The sequence below is a fragment of the Papilio machaon genome, chromosome 9 (genome assembly GCF_912999745.1).
Source record: "Papilio machaon chromosome 9, ilPapMach1.1, whole genome shotgun sequence".
NCBI lineage: Eukaryota > Metazoa > Arthropoda > Insecta > Lepidoptera > Papilionidae > Papilio > Papilio machaon.
Window position 1 is genome coordinate 6,603,573 of NC_059994.1, and position 22,503 is coordinate 6,626,075.

At 30.3% G+C, this 22,503-nt stretch overlaps 1 protein-coding gene across 1 annotated transcript in view; it reads right to left on the reverse strand.

Moving 5' to 3' along the window:
• Positions 1-3,586: 3,586 nt before the first annotated feature.
• The window catches only part of LOC106713246 (protein artichoke), a 40,173-nt gene continuing 21,256 nt past the window's right edge, over positions 3,587-22,503 (reverse strand). Inside the window, exons 2-7 of the mRNA XM_014505999.2 lie at positions 16,674-16,934; positions 10,957-11,220; positions 10,403-10,502; positions 9,677-9,966; positions 7,244-7,390; positions 3,587-6,896 (exon numbers count right to left, since the gene is read on the reverse strand). Coding sequence (XP_014361485.2) covers positions 3,978-6,896; positions 7,244-7,390; positions 9,677-9,966; positions 10,403-10,502; positions 10,957-11,220; positions 16,674-16,928 — 3,975 coding nt within the window. The 5' untranslated portion in view covers positions 16,929-16,934 and the 3' untranslated portion in view covers positions 3,587-3,977. The remainder of the gene's footprint in view (positions 6,897-7,243; positions 7,391-9,676; positions 9,967-10,402; positions 10,503-10,956; positions 11,221-16,673; positions 16,935-22,503) is intronic.

A 22,503-nucleotide genomic window follows, 5' to 3' on the forward strand; every position in this document is an offset into this window, starting at 1 on the left:
AATTTAGGGTAGGCTCGAACACCTCGGTTGAAACATGTATTTATGAGCTGAAGACAACAAGTACATGTTAATTGGGTGAATTGGGCCTTATTCATATAATAAGTTACTTTAATATATTCTTAAATGCCAAAATTCCAACGTCCATATAAAATTGCCAGAGTTATACTAAATTATTTATACTGCTAGTAGTAAAATTGTAGAACATTTTTCTTACTAATGTGAGTACCGATAAGATACCAAAAGATATACTGCCATTTCCCATTTCAATAAGAACAAAATTTTCCTGTGTATTGCGGAAGACATAAAAAATATTTATACGCTTATGTAGCTAGTATACTTAAAATTATTTTTATTTACGTGCGAAATATATAAAAGTGTACGTGAAGTATCCCTGTCATAATTTTTGACAAAACAGTGTTAATATGTTTTAAACGTGGATTGCGGTCGGTAATTACTTACCGCGGGTTTCTAAAAGTATTGTAGGAAAGTTCCTTGGTCTTGACTTAGTACATTAGACTATGCGTTGTAACTCGAATCGTTAACTATTTTTAATTAAAAACTAACAATACATTTAATAACACTATTGGGTAACTTCAAATCCATAAAACCTAACTAAAGCTGCGGGAAAAAAATTTAATGACACCTGACTAGTCATAATTTTGCTGTAACACTGCAATTTACATACACACAAAAAAAATAGAAACATACATATACTATATGTGGAAAATAACCCTAAGTCGGTCGGGTTAAAAGTATAAATAAAACCAACTTAACTTTACTAATTAGAACGTTACGTCAACGTATAAATTTTAGCATGCAAAAAAAAACAGCAGTTTAATTACAGTAGCGAGTGTAACGAAACATTGTGACACGGCCACAAAGCTTTGACCCGGACTGTACTGTAGCCCTCACGAAACGGCCGGAACGTTAATTGCTCACAAACCCGTCTGGTACTCGCCTAGTTTTAAATGTTACGTTTCATACTACTAATATTATTTAGTGCTGAACTTAAATTTACTTTAAATTACAATATTTGGGATTATATCAATGACTATTCCATCCATCCATCCATTCAGCCTCGTAACGCCCACTGCTGGATAGATCTCCTTCAAAGATCGTCACGATGATCGGTCCTGTGGCAATGACTATTATTAGCTCCTAAATACTATTCAATAGTAAGAAAGAAAAAACGTATGATTGTTTGTTTACATTAAATAGACTTCGAAAATACTGAACCGATTTGATTTTTTTTTTCACTACTAGGTAGCTACAGTATCCCCGAAGATATAGGCTATATTTATTACTACTAATAAATATTACCTACTAATATGTATTTAGGAGCGTAAATCAATGTAAAAATAATTTGTTAATGTAAATAAATTATTATTGTCACACAAAATTAAATATAGTTTCTTATACATCACAGTTAAAAATAAATAGACCACAATGGCAAGGTTAAATGTGAGCCGCGAGGCCTAAGTCATGTGGAGCTGGTTTTCAAACTATACGCGTTTATATCAAAATTTAATTCTATTGTGGATTATTCCTTATTATTATATTAAGGATTTAAACATTGTGTAAACCTGAAGGTGCTTTTTCAAAAATATTTTTGAATAAATACTGTTTATTTTTTTTTTTAATTTTTGTTGCATTTTTCATCCACTTTAGAAGTAAATTTTCTAAAAGGATGTCTAGATATTTTTTCATAGTTAGTTTTCATTTTAAAAATACTCTTTATCTTAAATTTCACTTTCTAAATCTATTGGATTAAGTTTGCCTTTTGTCAAAGGCGAGCTTTAGGTTTGTAGAAAATCTTTTGTTTCAAAAACTTCATTACGTTGAAATAAATTATTTTTTGGTCATTGTTATCCGGCGGGATCTTCAAAAGAAAAAAATGTAAATTTCATCCATTTTTATTACACGCAGGGTTCGCCGCATTGAAGTGATAATCAAAAACAAATAACCTTGATAATGATTAAATTTATATTTTGATATAATAAAATAAATAATAATTCGATCTTAATTTATCCTTTCATGTCCTATAGAGGTAGGAAATGGTCACTTGCCACCAAGTGACCTGCTTACTTCTTTGCCGCCTTCAAAATTTAAGAAAGTGGTATAGGAACCATTATTTTCACTGATTTATCACAATTGTGCAAATTTTAATATTATTACAGTAGAACCTGGATAATCGTGAAACCTGTATAAGCGAGAATCGTTGTCCTGTGCCAACGGACGACCTGCATAAGTGACCAAAATACCGCAGTCACTTGGACTCTCGCTTGTCCATGTTCGATTGTAGTTATTTAAGGAAACAAAGAAAATAAAGCGGATTCGAGATCGATGCAAATTACTCGCAGGGCTTTGTAAAATACATATTAATAAATTACACCTGACCGGATTTGTTATTTGTGTATCTGCCAACAACATTGAATATTAAAACGGTGTTCCGATACTACAGCTGCGTACAGTCAGGTTTACGAAGTATCTTTATTTAGTAAGAATATTTGAGGATAAAATACGACTTCTTAGCCCCTTAGCTTTAGTGTATATACAAATAAAATAAAATGCACAACCTAAACTGAAGTGGATTGAACAAAAGAACAAAATCAACAATATGCAAAGAATTTTAACAGTGAGAGTTCACTATCGTAAAAATGTAAAATTACATTTAATAAAATTCCTTTTCATTACCTTTGAAAATAACGGAGATAATAATTAAAATGAATTTCAACAGAAATAAAACGTATTCCTCGTGATACTTTTGACTTTTTATATCAAAAAGTAAATTAATTTTACAATACATCGAGCGTCATATGTTACATTTTCATTACTAACAAACACAATATGAAACGATGGCTTTAAATGTTTATTTAATTCCGTGAATACGAATTAATTTATTTCTTTAATATTTTTTGATAAAAAAAAAAAAAAAAATATTACATCTCGGATTCGAGTGAATGGATGCCTCTAGTATCGCGCGCCATCCACCCGTGGTTGACGAGGAGTTAACGAGTGACCTTAACCATATGATTATATGCATACTTCGTATACAATTAATATGTTAACATATTATTATTTTGGTAGTAGCAGTATCTACAAATTCTAAAAGTCGCTACATCACACAAATTCCTTTCTTGATGTTTGTGAAATAGAGTTTAAAGGTTATTTTTAGGTAAAATCTATCTTCGTGTGTTGTGGGTTTTATAAATAAGCAACAAATAAAACATGAAAACATCAAATACCAAGTCATTTCTAAGGATAATGTCCTCTAAAGTATGAAACACAAAATACAAACTGTCGAGATAAAGATAAAGTTTGTTACTTTGGAGATCTATCACGCGTTAATATGAACTTTCCTCACAATCCATGTTGAATATGAGCGTACAATTTTCAAACTATAAAATGAAAAGCTTAAAAAGGTTATAAAGACTGGGAAGTTTAATGTTCAGAACATAAAAGATATTATCTTCGTAAAATTAAACCCATAGTGATTGATATATGAAGGCTATTAAAACAAAAAATCAACGTTTCTTTAAAAAACTATTTATTTCTTAATAATAATAACTGCTTAATAACTGCTTTAATAACATTTAGTTCTTCGTTTTAAAAATTTCTAACCGTTGTAGTACTATTTTACAATTTACTTTAACACATACTATTTCATATTGATGGCCATTTTAATATTTTACATTACTAATCTGTCACTGGTGACTAGATATGCATAACCTAGCCAAAATGTTATAAATTTTCAAAACATTTCCAATTTGATTCATTAATCAAAATATAAATAAGTGGCAATTTGCTTTAATCTAATAAATATTAATATATTAACCACAAAATACAAGCAATATTATACTAACAAATTATTTGGGCTTGTCTACACTATTTAAATATATGTACACCATGTAACAACTATTTCATTCATAATTCATTACAACAATATGTCTTTAACCACTTTAACTCTAGCATAACCACTATCGATAAATTTTGTCATCGTGTGGTGGCATACTGATGAAGTACGGCGCTGGAGGAGGTGCAGCTAGGTACCGAACTGAGCCCGGCCCGGACTGCACCTTGTGAGGTAAAGTTGCCGTCGACAACGAGGCTGGAGGCAAAGTCGCAGCGTAACCCGGCCAAGCTGGTCCCCACAGCGGAGCGCCTCCTGCACTACCACCATTAGCTAAAGGACCACCCCTATATGATGTCGTAGTCATTCTCAACCGCACAACACAAATTGCTACAATAAGAATCGCTATAAACGCAACAACTCCACCAACTATACCTATAATTAAATTATCGTCATTGGTAGTAGAAGCTAAAACAGGCGCCCCTTTTGGCTCTCCCGGTGCTTTGGCACGCTCATGTGATGGTGCGACTGACCAAATAATATCAGGTTCGGCTGAGGTTCGATGCACTAGACGCGGTGCAGTTGTAGTCGTTGCACTGCTTGATGACGAAGTTCCTCCCGTCGTTCTCTTCCTTGTGTCGCATGAAAGTTCGTCGTCACCAATTTCAACCAAGAGAAATCCAGATAAATGTTCAGGCGCATTACACCTTATATCTTCAATCCCTACATTAGGAAGCCATCTCCGCAATGCCCTTGCGTTACAATCGCAACGAATCGGGTTTGTGTCTAAACCAAACATTGAAAGATCTGCACGCCGGTCATCCAACGCCACCAGTAACTGCGGTTGCAATGTTGTTAAGTGGCTGCCGGCTACATCGATTGTTATTTGCGATGATCTCGGTAAGGGGAAAAGTAGTGCGGGTGGTAGACTTGTGACAGATGTATTTCTAAATCTTACGACAATGGAAGGCGATTTCAAACCGGCTAACACACCTGAAGAAACAGTTTTTAATCTGTCTCCTCGTATTCCTAATACTTCAAGTCGTGGGTGCAATGCAGACGCAAGCTGATCTGCACCAATGTTAGTGTCTTTTACTTCAACGTCTAATTTCTCCAAGGCAAATAAATATTGTAAAGTTCCTTGTACATCAAAGTAACCCAATCGTGGATAACCATATGCTCGAAGTTCAACTAAATTAGGTAGTGATCTAAAAGCGTTCTTTTCTATTTTCGTGCACTTATCTAAATATCTCATATCTAAAACACGCAGTGAAGTTAAACCTTCAAAGTTACCATCCACAATCATCTTAATAGGATTACTAGAAATATTCAATCTTTGCAAGTTTTTCAGTTTCGGCCAAGAAACGGCAAGAGATCTGGTGACGTCGTCTATTTGATTATTTGAAAGATCTAAAGATTCTAACAAAGTTGTCCTGACAAAGGTTTTCTCAGACAATTTAGTAATATTATTGAATGACAAATTTAATCTATGCAAGAAAGGTGTTTCTAGCTGTCCAACGGTTTTTATTCCAGTGCCTGCAAGATTTAAGTCTCTTACAGTTTTTGGTTCGGTTAGAACATTATTTATAGTTTTTTCAGAAAGCGGATTGAATGAAAGGTCTAATTTCTTAATATTGACCATTACGCTATCCTCGGCTTGTATATCTACAATCTCATTATGAGAAAGATCAACGGATGATACAAAGAAATATTGTTTTTGCAGTGCTTTTAATGGTGGGTGTTCAAATATGTTATTACTTAAATCTATTGATTCAAGCATATGTAAACGCGATCTATCAAAGATGCTGTCAGGCAATTCATTTAATAAATTCCCAGATAAGCCTAATTTTTCCAATCTTATTATACCTTCAAACAATCTGTCGCCAAGTCTATCAATTCTGTTGAACGATAAATCTAAATTTTGTATTTGGGTCGAGTTATGAAACGCCATTTCGCTTACACCTTCAATTTCGTTCCGAGCCAAGAGAACTGTTCTTAATTTTGGAAGACGAGCAAAATCTAATTCATCGATATTTTTCAAAGCATTACCTGATAAATCGACTAATTCTAAATATTGCAAGGTACTTATGAGTTCAGAAGGGAAGAAATTGAACTTATTATTTGTTAAGATAATTTCACGTAATCGTGGATGTATTTTAAATGAAGATGGGAATAAATAACTTAACTGATTATCCGAAATATCAATTACTTCTAAACTGGTACCGGTATTAAAGAATTCACCTTTGAATGCATTTAATTGATTGCCTTTTAGTGATAAATACTGAATAGACATGACATTTACAAAAGCTGGAGTCTTTATACTTACTATGTGATTGTAGGATAAATCAAGTACTGTAAGATTTCTAAGATTTTTGAAAGTATTCTCCGATACTTCCTGCAGAAGATTATGAGAGATATAAATTTTCTCTAAACTAGGATTTTTTAAGAATAAATTGACAGGTAATGCTTTTAAACCAACGTGACTTAAGTCGATGATTTTCAAAGCTTGATTTTCACCAAAAACATTTTGAGGCAAAACATTAATATGTGAATTGTGGCTCATATTTAAATGCACTAAACTAGGTATTGATTGGAAAGCGCTCACCGGTATCTCAGATATCTGATTGTCCGAAATATCCAAGTACCAAAGATTAACAAACTTCAATTCTTCCTCTGTAAATCCTAGAATTCTATTTTGATTCAAAGACAAATATTCGAGCGAAGCTTCCAAACCGTTGAATACATCGGCTGATATTGAATTTAAGAGATTTCCAGATAAATCTAAGTGACGTAACATTCTGAAATGCTCGAATGCAGCTGGAGGTAGCTCTCTAATCACATTACGGGAAAGCACCAGACTGTTGACTCTGTCGGAGACTGCTCTCAAGATGTCGCTCGACAAAGCTGTTACTCTGTTAAAACCTAAATGGATAGAAACCAAGTTGGGCAGACGAGACAGTGCAGTCGCTGGGATCAGTAGTATATTGTTGTCGCGCAAAAGTAGCGTTTGTAGACTTGTTAAACCGTCGAATGCGTCGTCCTCAACCTGAAAAGTAAAACAATATCTTTTTTAACTTTTTTTTTCGTTTTTAAACATATCTTTTATTTTTACTATTGCATAAAAAAGTGAAAACTGTTATTCTTAATGGGCGCGTAAAGTTTTTTTTTTTTTTTTCATTATAAATGATGATGTTTGTAAAGCATACAATATGAATATAATCATCATAGAAGAAGCTGCAATAAAAAAGTAGCAATTATAGATCAAGAAACTGTTAATTTGTGCAAAAATCGGATTGAAAACAAACTTACAAACTTAGGATATATTTGACTTTATTTTAAATAGATTTGAAGTTTGTGGAAACTTATAAGAGTTGGAGTAAGAAATTAACTTACAGTTCGTAGAGAGTTGACACCGACGTCCAAATAGCGCAATTCAGTGAGACCCACGAAAGTCCCCGGTGACAACTTAACGAGGTTATTCCTGCTCAAGTCGAGCACTTGTAGCGACACCAATGAATTCAAATGGCTATTGTCGATGTTCTGAAAAGTTATTCATAAGTTTTTAAGATTCCAATTAAGTTTTATAAATAGTTTTAATTTTTTTTTAATTATTGGCAGACGGGAATGAAGGGAAGTTTATAATAATAACTGGCTGCCGCCCACAACTACGTCCGCGTGGTGTTAAAAAAAAACCTAAAAAGTAGCATATGTGTTCTTTCAGATTATGTTCTACGTTTATGCCAAATTTCTGTTAGATCCCTTTTGCCGTTATGCAGATACCATCTAACAAACATCCATGTAAACATTCACATTTACATTATTAGTAAGATTATGTGTGTATGTTCATTCCAGTGTGAACTCCTTTAGCTGAAACATCTTAACTGATTTATACTTCTGAGGTGTCATATGTGATTCGAATTTTTCCTCAATGTGTCATTGAAATTTTAAAATGATAGTAAATTATTTAATTTAAAATTTATGCTTAATAGTAATAGTAGAATAGTTCGGAGTCAGTCACCAGTAAAGTATTTATAAACATATTTAGAAAAATTAAAAAAAAACTTAAATACTAAAACACGTGTATATACAATAGTGATGCAACGGAAGTGACTTACCGGAACCAGAAACGGAAACAGATGTCAAAAATAAATTTTAGCAGAAACGGAAACGGAAACGGATGCGGAAACAGAAGTGTAAATGATAAAAAAAAACATATTTACAAAAAAAAAAAATTTTTTGTAAAATCAGTTTGTATTCGTTTTTAATTTATTAAGGCATTGGATATCGGTGTCCTTTAGCCTTCAATGTATGTATTTTTACTGTGCTTCAATAAGTTAAAATACGTGTTTTTTTTTAAATTTATATTCAGGAAACAAAATTACACTATTTAAAAATTAATGTTCGCCCAACCACTCGTGTTGACAAACAACAAATATATTTTTTTATTAATACATTCACTGCTGACCACTGTTAAATACCTCCTGAAACCCATTTTGCTCTCCCTTCATTACCGCCTTCAGAGCTACGTTAGGGATGCGATCCATACCCGGCGCCTTATTGCGTTGTATGCGCCTACGAATTCCTCGTTCGTGATTGCAGGGACTTCGGCGGCGTTTGCGGGTATTTCGTAGTCCAGCTCTTCTTGTTGTGGGAATAATGTAGTGACAATGCTATGACACATGTGTGTATGTGTGGGTGTGTATGAAATGTTACAAGATCTTGAACCGAGAAGATAAAAGCTGGTTTTGATTAGTATCCTTACATGTTTTACTCAATATTCTGGAATTTGATGAAAAACTTGACTTTGTCAAAATCTTGTAACATATTAGTACATAGAAATGCAATAGTGGAACAAATATCTACATATTAGTGAACTAAACCATTGCCATCCCTAGCGCTCAAAATGATGATCCCTAGTGCTCAAATGCAAAAAATGTGTTTTTTTTTTTAAATAATTATAATAACATTATTAATTTATCTATATGTTCAAACATTCCCAGATACTAAATAAAAATTCACCATAAAAAGTTTTGGCTTCCAGCTGTTACCTTTTTTTATCTTGTAAACAGTGAATGTGCTAAGTATCAAATACACCAAATCTAGATTAGAAAAAGATATAATTATTAGGCGTCGGTGGCTCGTGGCACTTGACTTGCAATCTGCAGGTCCTGGGTTCGAATCCCGCCATGTACCAATGTGTTTTTCGATTTAGATATGTACATTTATCCGACGTTCTTACGATGAAGGAAAACATAGTGATGCTGCCTGCACATATCTGAGAAAAAATTCAATGATATGTGTGAAGTCAACCCGCTCTGGGCCTGTGTGGTTGACTATGGCCTAGTCACCTCTAATTTGGGGTAGGCTCCGAGCCCCTCAGTGGGGATGTATAGTGAGCTGATGATAATAATGATGATGATATATTGCATGGTTATCACTTATTCAAATGCACATTTAATAACTCGTAAGTATGAAATAGTCACATTTTGCCAGTTGTCAAATTTTTTATGGACAACAACTAGACAGTCAACTCCAGCAAGAGAAGCTGATTGTTTCAAACATCAGCAGAAAATATTACGCGCTTAAATTCACGAAAAAGTACGTAAACAAACAAATGCGACAAGTGCCGAAGTGCCTCTCAGGTGTCGTAAAGTTCCGTTTTATCTCCGTTATAAAAGTTGCGGAAACAGAAACAGAAACGGATGTTGAAAAGGGTGCGGAACTTCCGCACTTGCGGAAACGGAAACAGACATCCGTTGCATCACTAATATACAAGTTATATATCTTTGACAAAAATCATTAAAACAATTTCTAAACTACACTTACGGTAATCATATTACTGGAAAGATTTAACTGGCGCAACGCGGCGAAAGATTTCATCGCAACGGTAGGGAAATCAGTTATGAAGTTTTCCGACAGATCCAACTTTTGCAAGTTTTCTATGCCCAGGAATACGTCGCTGTTAAACTTTGATAGCCTGTTACGACCGAGATCGAGGACTTGCAAATCTCTAAGACTCACGAAGGCACCGCCCTCTATCGACGATATCATATTGCTATGTAGATCTATCACTTCCAAAGTCTTTTGTGATACGAACGATGCTTGTCGGATTAGAGCTGGAAAATTTTAACGTTATTTTTTTTTACATGAACAAAGAGACGAAGAATAAATTGCCTTTATTTCTAACTACGGTATCTCAATTATTTACTAACAATTGAATCAACATCTCAAATAAGAATGCATTATAAAATTTGTAAATTAACAAAAGCGTTTAAAATTAGCAGAAGTAATAACAGAATGAGAATTTGTTTAAATATTAAATTATTATATTTCACAATCCCATAACATACAAATATATAAATAAGAAGTAAAAAAGAGTTACACATTACTCAATGATTTTTTTAATAACGCATCAAGGCTTGTATCAAATGATTAAACCTTACACAATATCACTTAACATCAGTTTGGATCGTGGTCTAGCTCTATTATATTCATTACAAAAAAATATATAAAAAATCTTGAACGATTTAATAAATACCTACTCCAACTTACCTATTTTATTTTCCCGCAGCGAGAGAACTTTTAATGACTGCGGACCGTTGAGGGAGGACGACGGCACGGAATTCATATTGTTGCGGTCCAGTCGCAAACTCTGCAAATATTTTTACTTTTAATTTCTGAATATTAAGAGACGTGTCGTGAGACCTACTTTTATAAGAGAATGTAATTAACAGAAATACTTTATTGTTCATTCGTAACGGAATTTGCTAAATTCTTGTAACAAATTATTTTAGAGAGAATACGGCAAAGGCATTTAACATATTTTTTTTGCCCTCTGCATATATTATTACGTCTTCCGATTTCCAAGATAAAATACACCTTACAATAATTTTACGCTTTACTTTCAACATTGACCTAACAATCCGAACTGTATTTTGTAAGACTACGCTATTGTTAGTTAAATTTAAATTTGCGACCAAACATCACAACGCGTAGCAACGCTTGGTATTTCCACAAAGAGCGTTCTATTTTGTTACAACACATATTATTCTCTACACTTCTGTACAAAAGTACTTCGTTAACTAGGATCTCATAAACATACAAACCTTAAGAACATCACAACCAATAAGCAAACCTTCTTCTAAACCCCGGATATTATTCCCACTTAAATCCAGTTCTTCTAGCGCCGGTAGGTTATGAAACTCGGCAGTGGAAAAGATTGGATTCAAGTTATCTCCGAGTAGATTGTCGGCGAGGGTTAGTTTCGTGATGTTGCCTCTCACACCTGACAGCAAGCGGTCGGGTAAGCGTCGTAAGCTGTTATGTGAGAAATCGAGCTCTTTCAGCGGTAGACCGTACGATGAAAATATCTGGAACGAAATTTATAATATTTTTAAAGGATTATTTTCTTATAAGATAGAGTCGTTTTAAAGATGTAAAGATGGAAACATTAATGACATATCGAAAAACAAGAGCCTCGATAAATTGGTACTCCAGCTATCACTGATGTGGCAAAATTGTCTTTCGCAAGTAACAGACGTTAACATATCAATATAACGAAATCTTGTATTTGTGATAAATTATATTGTTTATTACGTCACAATAGTATTTCTATTTAAATAATGCTACCGAGTTTATAAACAAAGCAGACTTAATATTGGGAATTAAAAGTTGGAGCAGCTCTCAACTTCCACTATAAGCGTGATTGCTAACTTTTAATCTGGTATAGCACAAGGAAATACTTTTAAAGTTTTAAAACTAACTCAAAGCACCGGTGGGACAACAAAATTCTTAAGTGGCTTTGCCAAAGATATTATAATTTTGTAATTTTCTTGTTACAAATTCTTTAATTTGTCGGATTATTGCTAAGACACTTTCGCAAAATAAAACATTTTAGGCAGATCTTTTTATCCGTTTATCACTTAATAAACGTTTAATTTTTCATAAAACACTTATTTCGAAAATATATTCTACAGTGGATTTGCTTGTATTTTTGTGTCACTTTAGAAACTCTCATTTTCACGTTTGTAACATTTGATCTTTAGATTCCGAAAAACACGACTTAACATTATATAGCTTTTCCCTGGTTATTTTTAAGTCGTGGAAACATTCTGACGTCGTAATCATGAGATCATGCTACGTGACAAAACAAAAAAGTATACATTACAACAAAATAACTTTGTATTACTTGTACTACTATTACTAGAAACCAAGCGCATGGATGGTTTAGTCTGTCCCTGTTTAAACTGGCTACCTTTTGCCTCATTTCATTGTTTTTTTTTTGTAATACTGGTTAATAATGTTACGGCAATAAATAGTTTCTTCCTTTTTTGATGTGAAACATCTATAGGATCACTTGTAAACCGAATCGTTGGGTTGGCGACGCTTGCCGTGGCGACGGGTCGCCAAGCTATACTGAGGTATACATATGTATATTTTATGTGTTTAGTTTAATAATATTGAATATTGAATATTATTTTTATTATTATTATTATCATCATTATTATCATTAATATCTAATATCATTATTATCATTATTATCATTAATATCATTAATATCTTAAATATAATTAATAACATTAATATAAATAATGTCATTATTATCATTAATTTCATTATTATCATTATTTTCATTATTATCATTATTTTCATTAATATCATTAATGTCATTTTTGTCATTTTTATCATTATTATCATTTTTATCATTAATGTCATTTTTATCATTAATGTCATTTTTATCATTTTTATCATTATTATAATTTTTATCATTAATGTCATTTTTATCATTATTATCATTTTTATCATTAATGTCATTTTTATCATTAATGTCATTTTTATCATTAACGTCATTTTTATCATTTTTATCATTAATGTCATTTTTATCATTTTTATCATTAACGTCATTTTTATCATTGTTATCATTTTTATCATTATTATCATTTTTATCATTAATGTCATTTTTATCATTATTATCATAAATGTCATTATTATCATTATTTTCATTATTATCATTATTTTCATTAATATCATTAATGTCATTTTTATCATTTTTATCATTATTATAATTTTTATCATTAATGTCATTTTTATCATTATTATCATTAATGTCATTTTTATCATTAATGTCATTTTTATCATTTTTGTCATTAACGTCATTTTTATCATTATTATCAAATGTCATTTTTATCATTAATGTCATTTTTATCATTTTTATCATTATTCTAATTTTTATCATTAATGTCATTTTTATCATTATTATCATTTTTATCATTAATGTCATTTTTATCATTATTATCATTTTTATCATTAATGTCATTTTTATCATTTTTGTCATTTTTATCATTTTTATCATTATTCTAATTTTTATCATTAATGTCATTTTTATCATTATTATCATTTTTATCATTAATGTCATATTTATCATTTTTGTCATTAACGTCATTTTTATCATTTTTATAATTAATGTCATTTTTATCATTATTATCATTAATATCATTAATGTCATTTTTATCACTATTATCATTTTTATCATTATTATCATTTTTAGCATTATTGTCATTTTTATCATTTTTGTCATTAACGTCGTTTTTATCATTAATGTCATTTTTATCATTTTTACCATTAATGCCATTTTTGTCACTAACGTCATTTTTATCATTTTTATCATTAGTCATTTTTATCATTAATGTCATTTTTATCATTAACGTCATTTTTATCATTAATGTCATTTTTATCATTAATGTCATTTTTATCATTATTATCATTTTTATCATTAATGTCATTTTTATCATTTTTATCATTATTATCATTTTTATCATTTTTATCATTATTATCATAAATGTCATTATTATCATTATTTTCATTATTATCATTATTTTCATTAATATCATTAATGTCATTTTTATCATTTTTATCATTATTATAATTTTTATCATTAATGTCATTTTTATCATTATTATCATTTTTATCATTAATGTCATTTTTATCATTAATGTCATTTTTATCATTTTTGTCATTAACGTCATTTTTATCATTATTATCAAATGTCATTTTTATCATTGTCATTTTTATCATTTTTATCATTATTCTAATTTTTATCATTAATGTCATTTTTATCATTAGTCATTTTTATCATTTATGTCATTTTTATCATTAACGTCATTTTTATCATTAATGTCATTTTTATCATTAATGTCATTTTTATCATTATTATCATTTTTATCATTAATGTCATTTTTATCATTTTTATCATTATTATCATTTTTATCATTTTTGTCATTAACGTCATTTTTATCATTATTATCATTAACGTCATTTTAATCATTATTATCATTATTATCATTAATGTCATTTTTATCATTATTATAATTTTTATCATTGTTATCATTTTTATCATTAATGTCATTTTTATCATTTTTATCATTATTATAATTAATGTCATTTTTATCATTTTTGTCATTAACGTCATTTTTATCATTGTCATTTTTATCATTATTATCATTAACGTCATTTTTATCATTATTATAATTTTTATCATTAATGTCATTCTTATCATTATTATCATTTTTATCATTAATGTCATTTTTATCATTATTATAATTTTTATCATTATTATCATTTTTATCATTATCATTATCGTCATCTTCATCGTCATCGTCATCGTCATTGTCATCGTCATCATCATCGTCATCGTTATCATTATCATTATCATCATTATTATTTCTTTTATATTAATTCTGTCTCCGCCTGGCTGGTTTTTATATGAAAGATAAAGTAAATAAATAATGGTAAAATATAAACTATATAAATATATTATTATTATTATTATTATATAATATTTTATGCATATTACTTGTACACGATGTTTTTTTCTACAACTGTAACTATACAACTTTTTATAATTCTAAATGGCCTGTTATTTTACACACAACCTCATTCCACAGATTATAATCAGATATTATATTTAATTAATTAATGTTATAAAATGAGTAGCAATTGCCTTTTAGCATATCTCCGTTTCTCAAGACGCATCAAAACCTTAATTACACATGTAAAAACCTCGAAAATATTTTGATATTATCTGTGATATAATTCATCTTATACTCTAAAACAGATTGTGTGATATATACAACTTTTTGGTTTAATGTTTATTATTTTAAGTACTGGCCGTGACTAAGGTATACATGTATATATTTTATGAATAGTTGAGTGAACGGTGTAGCTTCTCACTCAGTTCGACGTTGTTGGTTACTACGGTACACATAACCTGCGTTTTATTTAATTTTGATGTGAAAAATTTTATATTATATTTATTAATTAATTATATTCATATTAATCATATTAGTAATTATATAAATTATATTAAGATTAATAATTATATAAATTATATTAATATTATCTTCAATTAATTATTTTTTATAATTCATGAATGAATGAAGGTATATATATATATATATATATATATATATATATATATATATATATATATATATATATTTATATATATATATTTAATATTATTAATTATTTTTTTTCCACATATTTATTTCTTGTTTAATTTTATATATTTTTCTTAATAAAATCTTAAACAATATTAAAAAAAATATAAAAAATCTGGATACGTCGGCAGCGGAGCCTTGGGCCCAAGCTACCGGCGGTTAGGCCTCCAGAGACAGAAACCTCCTCACAATGCGTGCCGTGCTCAGGAGTACCGCCTTCTGTGCCTGGCCCTTCACCCACTTACCGAGCGAGAGCCTCTCTAGGTGGTGATCGAGGCTCTTCGCGATTAATCCATTCACGGACAGCACTATCGGTACGATAATTGTTGACTCCATATGCCACAAGACTGTAATCTCGTGCGCGAGATCCAAATATTTTATTTTTATTAATTATTATTATTATTCATTCATTCATTCATTCATTCATTCATTCATTCATTTGTAATTTATTTATTTACTTAATATTTTATGCATATTACTTGTACACACACGATGTTTCACATCTGCCAGGCGTCCCGTGACGGCTCACGTTTTTTTTTTTAATAATTAAATTTTTTAGAGAACTGATATGTTGACAACAATTTATTTGCTTTTCCTACAGAAAATAGCAAATGATTGGTTTATATTTCGCCCTAAAATAGTAAAATTTTCTATCAAAAATTGGTCATTAAATATTATTTAACTTATCGACATCGATGAGTATTTGTAAAACGTCGCTTTTCACTTCTCGATCTGTAGTTATCAGATCATGAATGATCGCGTGAGCGCCTTGTGAATAGAAAACGGATTTATAGCACAGCATAATTATAGACATTTACGATTTAATTGAACAATGAAAATCTTTTTTTCAACTTGCACATCACTGCTAGATTTATTGTTAAAACGAAGCCAAGAAAATTAAGATATTAAAAAAATTGGTCGACAGTGAATCGCGGATCTGATCCGATCTTATCGAAGGTCAATAAATTTTTAGCAGAGCTACTATAGCTATAAAATCTTGTTTTAAATTCATATGCGCTTATATTTTTAATTTCAAATTATATTATACTAGCTGTCGCCAGCGACTTCGTCCGCGCGGAATTAAAAAAACATTATAAGTAGCCTAGTTTTCTTACAATATTAGTTAGATTAATTATTATAAATTCTATTTATAAAATCAATTAACATTATTTTCTACCTTATGTCAGACTTTTTCGATAAATGTCAACTGAAATTAAATATTAAAAAAAATTAAGCAAAGAAAATGCGTCGTTTGAACCCATGGTTGAGATGGATGAAGGCTCCTTACTATACATATAAAAAACTTATTACGTGAAAGTACCTACCTGTGTTGGTAACGACTGTTGTCCTGCCCAACGTTGACTGAAAGCCGCAATCGGGGCACCGTATGGCAGTGGCGGGTAGTCACCGGCAAATACCACCCTGTCGCAGTTCATCAGTATACCGAGTTGCAGAGCTCTGTCCACTTGAACTTTACAACGACATGGATACCGCAAGTCATCGTTTAATTCTGAACAGGGGACCCAGTTCTGCTGTCCCATAGTGTACGACACCATTAATAGCAGAAATAACCTCAACATTTTGATCTGGAACAAAGACAGAGAGATATTGCTTTAAGGAGTTTACGTATTAGTGACTTATTTCTAGTGGGCTTAAACTGAACTTATGTATATTAATGTTACAAGGAAGATAACTGAGTAGAAAACGATATAGAAAAACTTAATGCTAACGGGGTTTCCCTGTCGATCCATTAAATTAAATAATAAAGCACTTCGAAACTTATTTACTTTTTATTTACCCGGTTTATACAATTTCAGAAATTAACGCTTAACGTGTAATTAAATAACAGTTGTTATTTATCTAAATTCCTCCTTGTTTTCAATATTTTACTCAAAATGATCGTCGAAATAAATAGAGCGACTGAATAAATAACATAATTGTTAAAATTGTTTAAGACAGTTGTAATTAAACGATCTTGAAGTACAAAAATTGAAAGCCCATAAAGCTTTTGTTGATGTTTCCTGGAATTAATTTTCAGACGGAGTCAAATCTTGTAAGAAATTCTCATTATAAATCTGAACAATACCTTGATGACAGTACACCGTGAATAGACTTTAAATTTTATTAATATTAGCCCAAAGGCATGAAAATTCAATTGTTTTATAATCTACTTAATATTATTAACTCTATAGTAACTACACTAGTCACAGTTTCAAAGCCAGTTACAGTCTTTACATATATAGTATAGTTACATATATGTATACTAGGAAATTATATAAGCTTTGTTCGGGCAAATATAAAAAATATAGCTTTAAAAATTAAAACAATCGATAAAGTCGTTTTTAAGTTATTCTTGAAAGTGTATTTTCTTTCTCGTATTTTTTTTGGCTAACCAGCTATTTCGTCAGCGCAGAATTTTAAAAATGGTGTGTTACTATGTTCTATACTTATATCAAATTCCAATAAGATATGTTGAACACATTTTCGATCATAATTAACCTATGTGTTATTACAGACTATGTTTTACATCTATGCCAAATTTCATCGAGATTCATGAAGCAGGTCTGGAGATACCTTCTAATAAGCTTCTATGCATTCGTATTTATAAATTTAAGCAAGATAAATTTGTTTACAATATTAAATTAACTAAATTATTGCAATTGTGAGTACGATACTTAGTACCTATTAAATACGTAATGTTAAATTTTCGTTCAAGGAAATATTTACCTTATATACCAAGTACTAATTGTACCTAAATTTCTTTGTCGATTCCATTATCTTACAAATATTATAAATGCGAAAGTTTAGATAAATGTATGTTTGTTTTAAGATATCTACGGAATGGATCCACGAATCTTGATGAAATTTGGCACAGATCTAAAACTTACTACTAGCTACTATTTTTTATAATAGAACGTTTTTTTTTTTAATTCCGCCCGTGCGGAGTTGCGGGTGACAGCTAGTAATTTATATTTTGAAACTCCATATTATAAATGATGCAAGAAAGTTATTTTTATTTTTATGTGTGACGTAAAACGCAGAAAAAAATAAATGAAGAGGGCCGATCAATTATTCAAGTATTCCTTCACTTTCACAACTTTCTTGTTAATATTAACACTTTCGCTTTCTATTATCACACATACATAACAGTTATTAGCTAATGTTGACCACAGACAGCGCACTGCTCGAATTGACAGCCGTAATTACTTTATCGATTCCGCAATCGATTGCTGTATTCGTGTCAATAATTAACATCGTATCATTATTGTTTTCATTAAAATTTTAATGATAAGTATAACTTTCTTTTCTTAGAGAAAAGATTTTTCCTAATAATCATAATAATAATATCGTAATAATGCTAGTAAAACACAAAAGGCAAAAGGAACTTTTACCTCCTAAGGATTTCATTTTTCAACAGTTGGTTTAAGAATTTTCCCAAAAAGATCAGTCAAAAACAATTAAAGGCAACAAAAACAAAACACACTAGTTCTACCTATTCTATTAATTACGGGCCCGCCTTTGTATTTAATTAACGTTAGAATTAATAACTGTAGCTTATATCTATCTATAAACTACACTGTCTATCTTAATTAAATAAAACTTTCCCGTAAACTGTAAGCTTTGTCTTTGACGGCCTAATAAAGTCACTTACATCTATATATATAAAAGAAAGTCGTGTTAGTTACACCATTTATAACTCAAGAACGGCTGAATCGATTTGACTGAAAATTGGTGGGCAGGTAGCTTAGAACCAGGAATAGGACATAGGATCATTTTTACCCCGTTTTCTTTTCTTTTTTTTTTTTATTCCGCGCGGACGGAGTCGCGGGAATAAGCTAGTATTGAATATTAGCAATTGCCCATGACTTCATTGTCACGGAATTAAAAAATCTAGCAATAAATTTAGCCTATTTCAGTAGTGGATTGTGTAGCTTCCCAATGGTAAAAGATTTTTTCTTATGGGTTTAATAGTTTCGAAGCCTATTAAATGCGAATAAACAAACAAGCAATCAAATCTTTCCTGTTTTTAATATTAGTATGCTCGTAGAAGTGTGATCGTAAATACATTAGCGCGTGACTACATTATCTAGAACGACGAGTAAATAGTGCTAAAGTCGATAACGACGTAGCTTAATAGCCCCATGTCATAGCCTCCGTAATAAGGTGTTAAGTTATAAATGAATCTAATAGACTTTGTATATAAACCGATAAATTATCACTGTTTAAATAAATCTATACACAATGTCAAAAAAAAGTAGTACAATTTATTAAAAACTTTTGTAGATAGTGTTATGTAAAAAATACAAATTACAAAATAGGTGAAAATGTTTCTCATATTAAACGTGTGCTTGTTTAATATGAGAAATACGAGTATATAAATAAATTAGAAGAAACTGATTGTAAAAAGTGTACTACTTATTTCGGAGGTTGTTATCTTACTATAATTATAATAGATGGATGGATAAATGGATGGATGGATGTTTGTTTGAATGTATCTTCGGAACGGCTCAACGGACCTTGATGAAATTTGGCACAATATAGAACATAGTCTGAAAGGACACAAAGGCTACTTATTACGTTTTTTTTTATTAATTTTCGCGCAATCGCAGTCGCGGGCGACGGCTAGTTTAAAAATACACATCAAATTGGATCAATTAGCTTTAAATCATCTTTGTACTTTGTGATTTACAAACAGAATAAGAGAAATTATAGATAAATAATTGATATAACTGTGATATTAAATCCTCAATGAAAGAAATAATCTAGTGGAAATAATTCTTTTACTCGGACAAAGTCTTAGTTAGAAGCTACATAATTAAATGTCATTTTCAGTATCCCGCTTCCCTTAGCAATTGATATATCATACCGTTTTTAATTGTATCACAAACCAACATGCTTTATCATATCCATTATTGTACATCATTAAAAGAAATAAAAAAAAAATAATAAAGACTTATAACTTAAATCTTGAAATTATTAGATTTACTAGCTTTTGCCCGCGACTCCGTGTGCGCGGAATTAAAAAAAACTTTATAGTAGTGTACTTCCAGACTATGTTCTACATTTGTGCCAAATTTCATCAAGATCCGTTGAGCCGTTCCGGAGATACCTTCAAACAAACATCCATCCATCCAAATATTCGCAATTATAATATTAGTAATATGATGGCATGTTCATAATCATATGTCTAAAAAATCAAAAGTTCATAACTACTTATAAAATGGTAAAAATAAAACATCAAATTATAACTGGGAGTTAATGTAATTATACAATAATATGCTATTTAATTTAATAATATTTAAATTATTTCCAAAATCTTAAAACATGTTTACACAAATAAAACGCAGTTTTGCACAGCAACTATCAATTTATTTATTTTTTCAAAGAAATAAAAAAAAACATTCGTTAATTACTACAGTATCGTAAAAGCGCCTTTAACACTCACAGAATGGGTTCCATATTTTATAACCCTTAACCCCTTTGAAGCGTTTAGTGAGGGCATGCTTCGATAATTTGCATGAAAGGAAAATTTAATACCAGGAAATTAGAACCTTCCGGTTATATCTACGCGTTCAATAGGAACGTGATGTAGAAATGTGTGAAATAAATACATATTTCGCATAAAGTTGATAAAATGTTTAACTTAATTTTAAAAACATTACATGTAATATATTTGCACTTTTAAATCATACATATACATTAAATGTAACAAAGTTACATTGGGACCAAACTTAATACTTGAAAAATACTTGACCAATTTTACATTTCCTTGTCTCACATGGCAAAATGTTAAAATGCTGCATCTTTACTTTACTGAGTAATTATCAAGTTAAGTATACTTTTTTTAATGAATACTGAAAAGTAAGATTCAGGTGTAATATTTATTTACTAGCTGTCGCCCGCGACTCCGTCCGCGCGCAGTTAAAAAAAAATAAAAATGAAAAATAGATGTTGGCCGATTCTCAGACCTACTGAATATGCTCACAAAATTTCATGAGAATCGGTCAAGCCGTTTCGGAGGAGTACGGGAACGAACATTGTAACACGAGAATTTTATATATTAGAGATAATATAGTAAGATTTTTTAAATCGATTTAAAATAAATTTAATATTTACTTCTAAAACTAAATTAATAATGAAGTGTTCGTATAATTCATACTTATTAAAATTGTCAACAAAAGCTTTTTAAATAAAAATATCATCAAATATTACGTATAACATTTGATACATATTTTTATAAGGTATTAACGTTAAGATATCTAATAACGCCACCACAGCGCCATCAAAATTTATGATATAGAGTAAAAGCTATAATAACAGGACATCATTTTAAATAGCCAATTTCACGTTCGGTCTGGTTTTCTGTTATGTTTCAATATGTTCCGAACGCACCACATTTACCTAACTGGTGTAATATACTAAAACGCGTATTCACCTGTATTAATACTCATTTAAAATCAAGTTTTTCTTAAATTTCTAGTCTAATTAACGGATTAATTTTTATAAATTTTCGTACTCGAAGTACTAAATTCATTTACATAAAATTGTTTTTGCTTTAACGTGACGCTTATGGAAAAGTCATAAGTTAATTTAAATTAAATTGCACTTAATTGATACTTAAACTGAAAGATTTTAAAGAATATGAGATAATTTAATATGAAATTCTTCACCTCTATTCATATCAATTGTAAAGAATGTCACGTAAATTCGCGCCATTCTTTTAAAGTTTCTTACAAATAACGACAAGACGATATGAGAAGATAGATCGACTTACACCGCTGCCACATGACTGCTAAAGTTATAGCTAGGACTTTTTGAATAATGAACTACTTTAAACTAACGGTAGTTTCTAAAACGATTAATCACTTGCTATGATATCTTTACATTCATAGGATTATTACGTTAGAAATATTTATAACTTGGTCCTGCGAGTCTTAATGTCGCTCGGTTTCATAGAACTTACGGTAAGCAATTGAGAGTTTTTTTTGGAATGAGATCTAAGTATAATGACGTAATAACTGATTGTATAGTGTACATAATAGTTTTGTTCATCAAATTATTTAAGTTAAACGTAGTGCGGCAGTAAGGAACAGAACTTTTTCGCTTGCTGTACTGTCCCACAATATTGAGACGAACACTATTGGGGGCAGAACA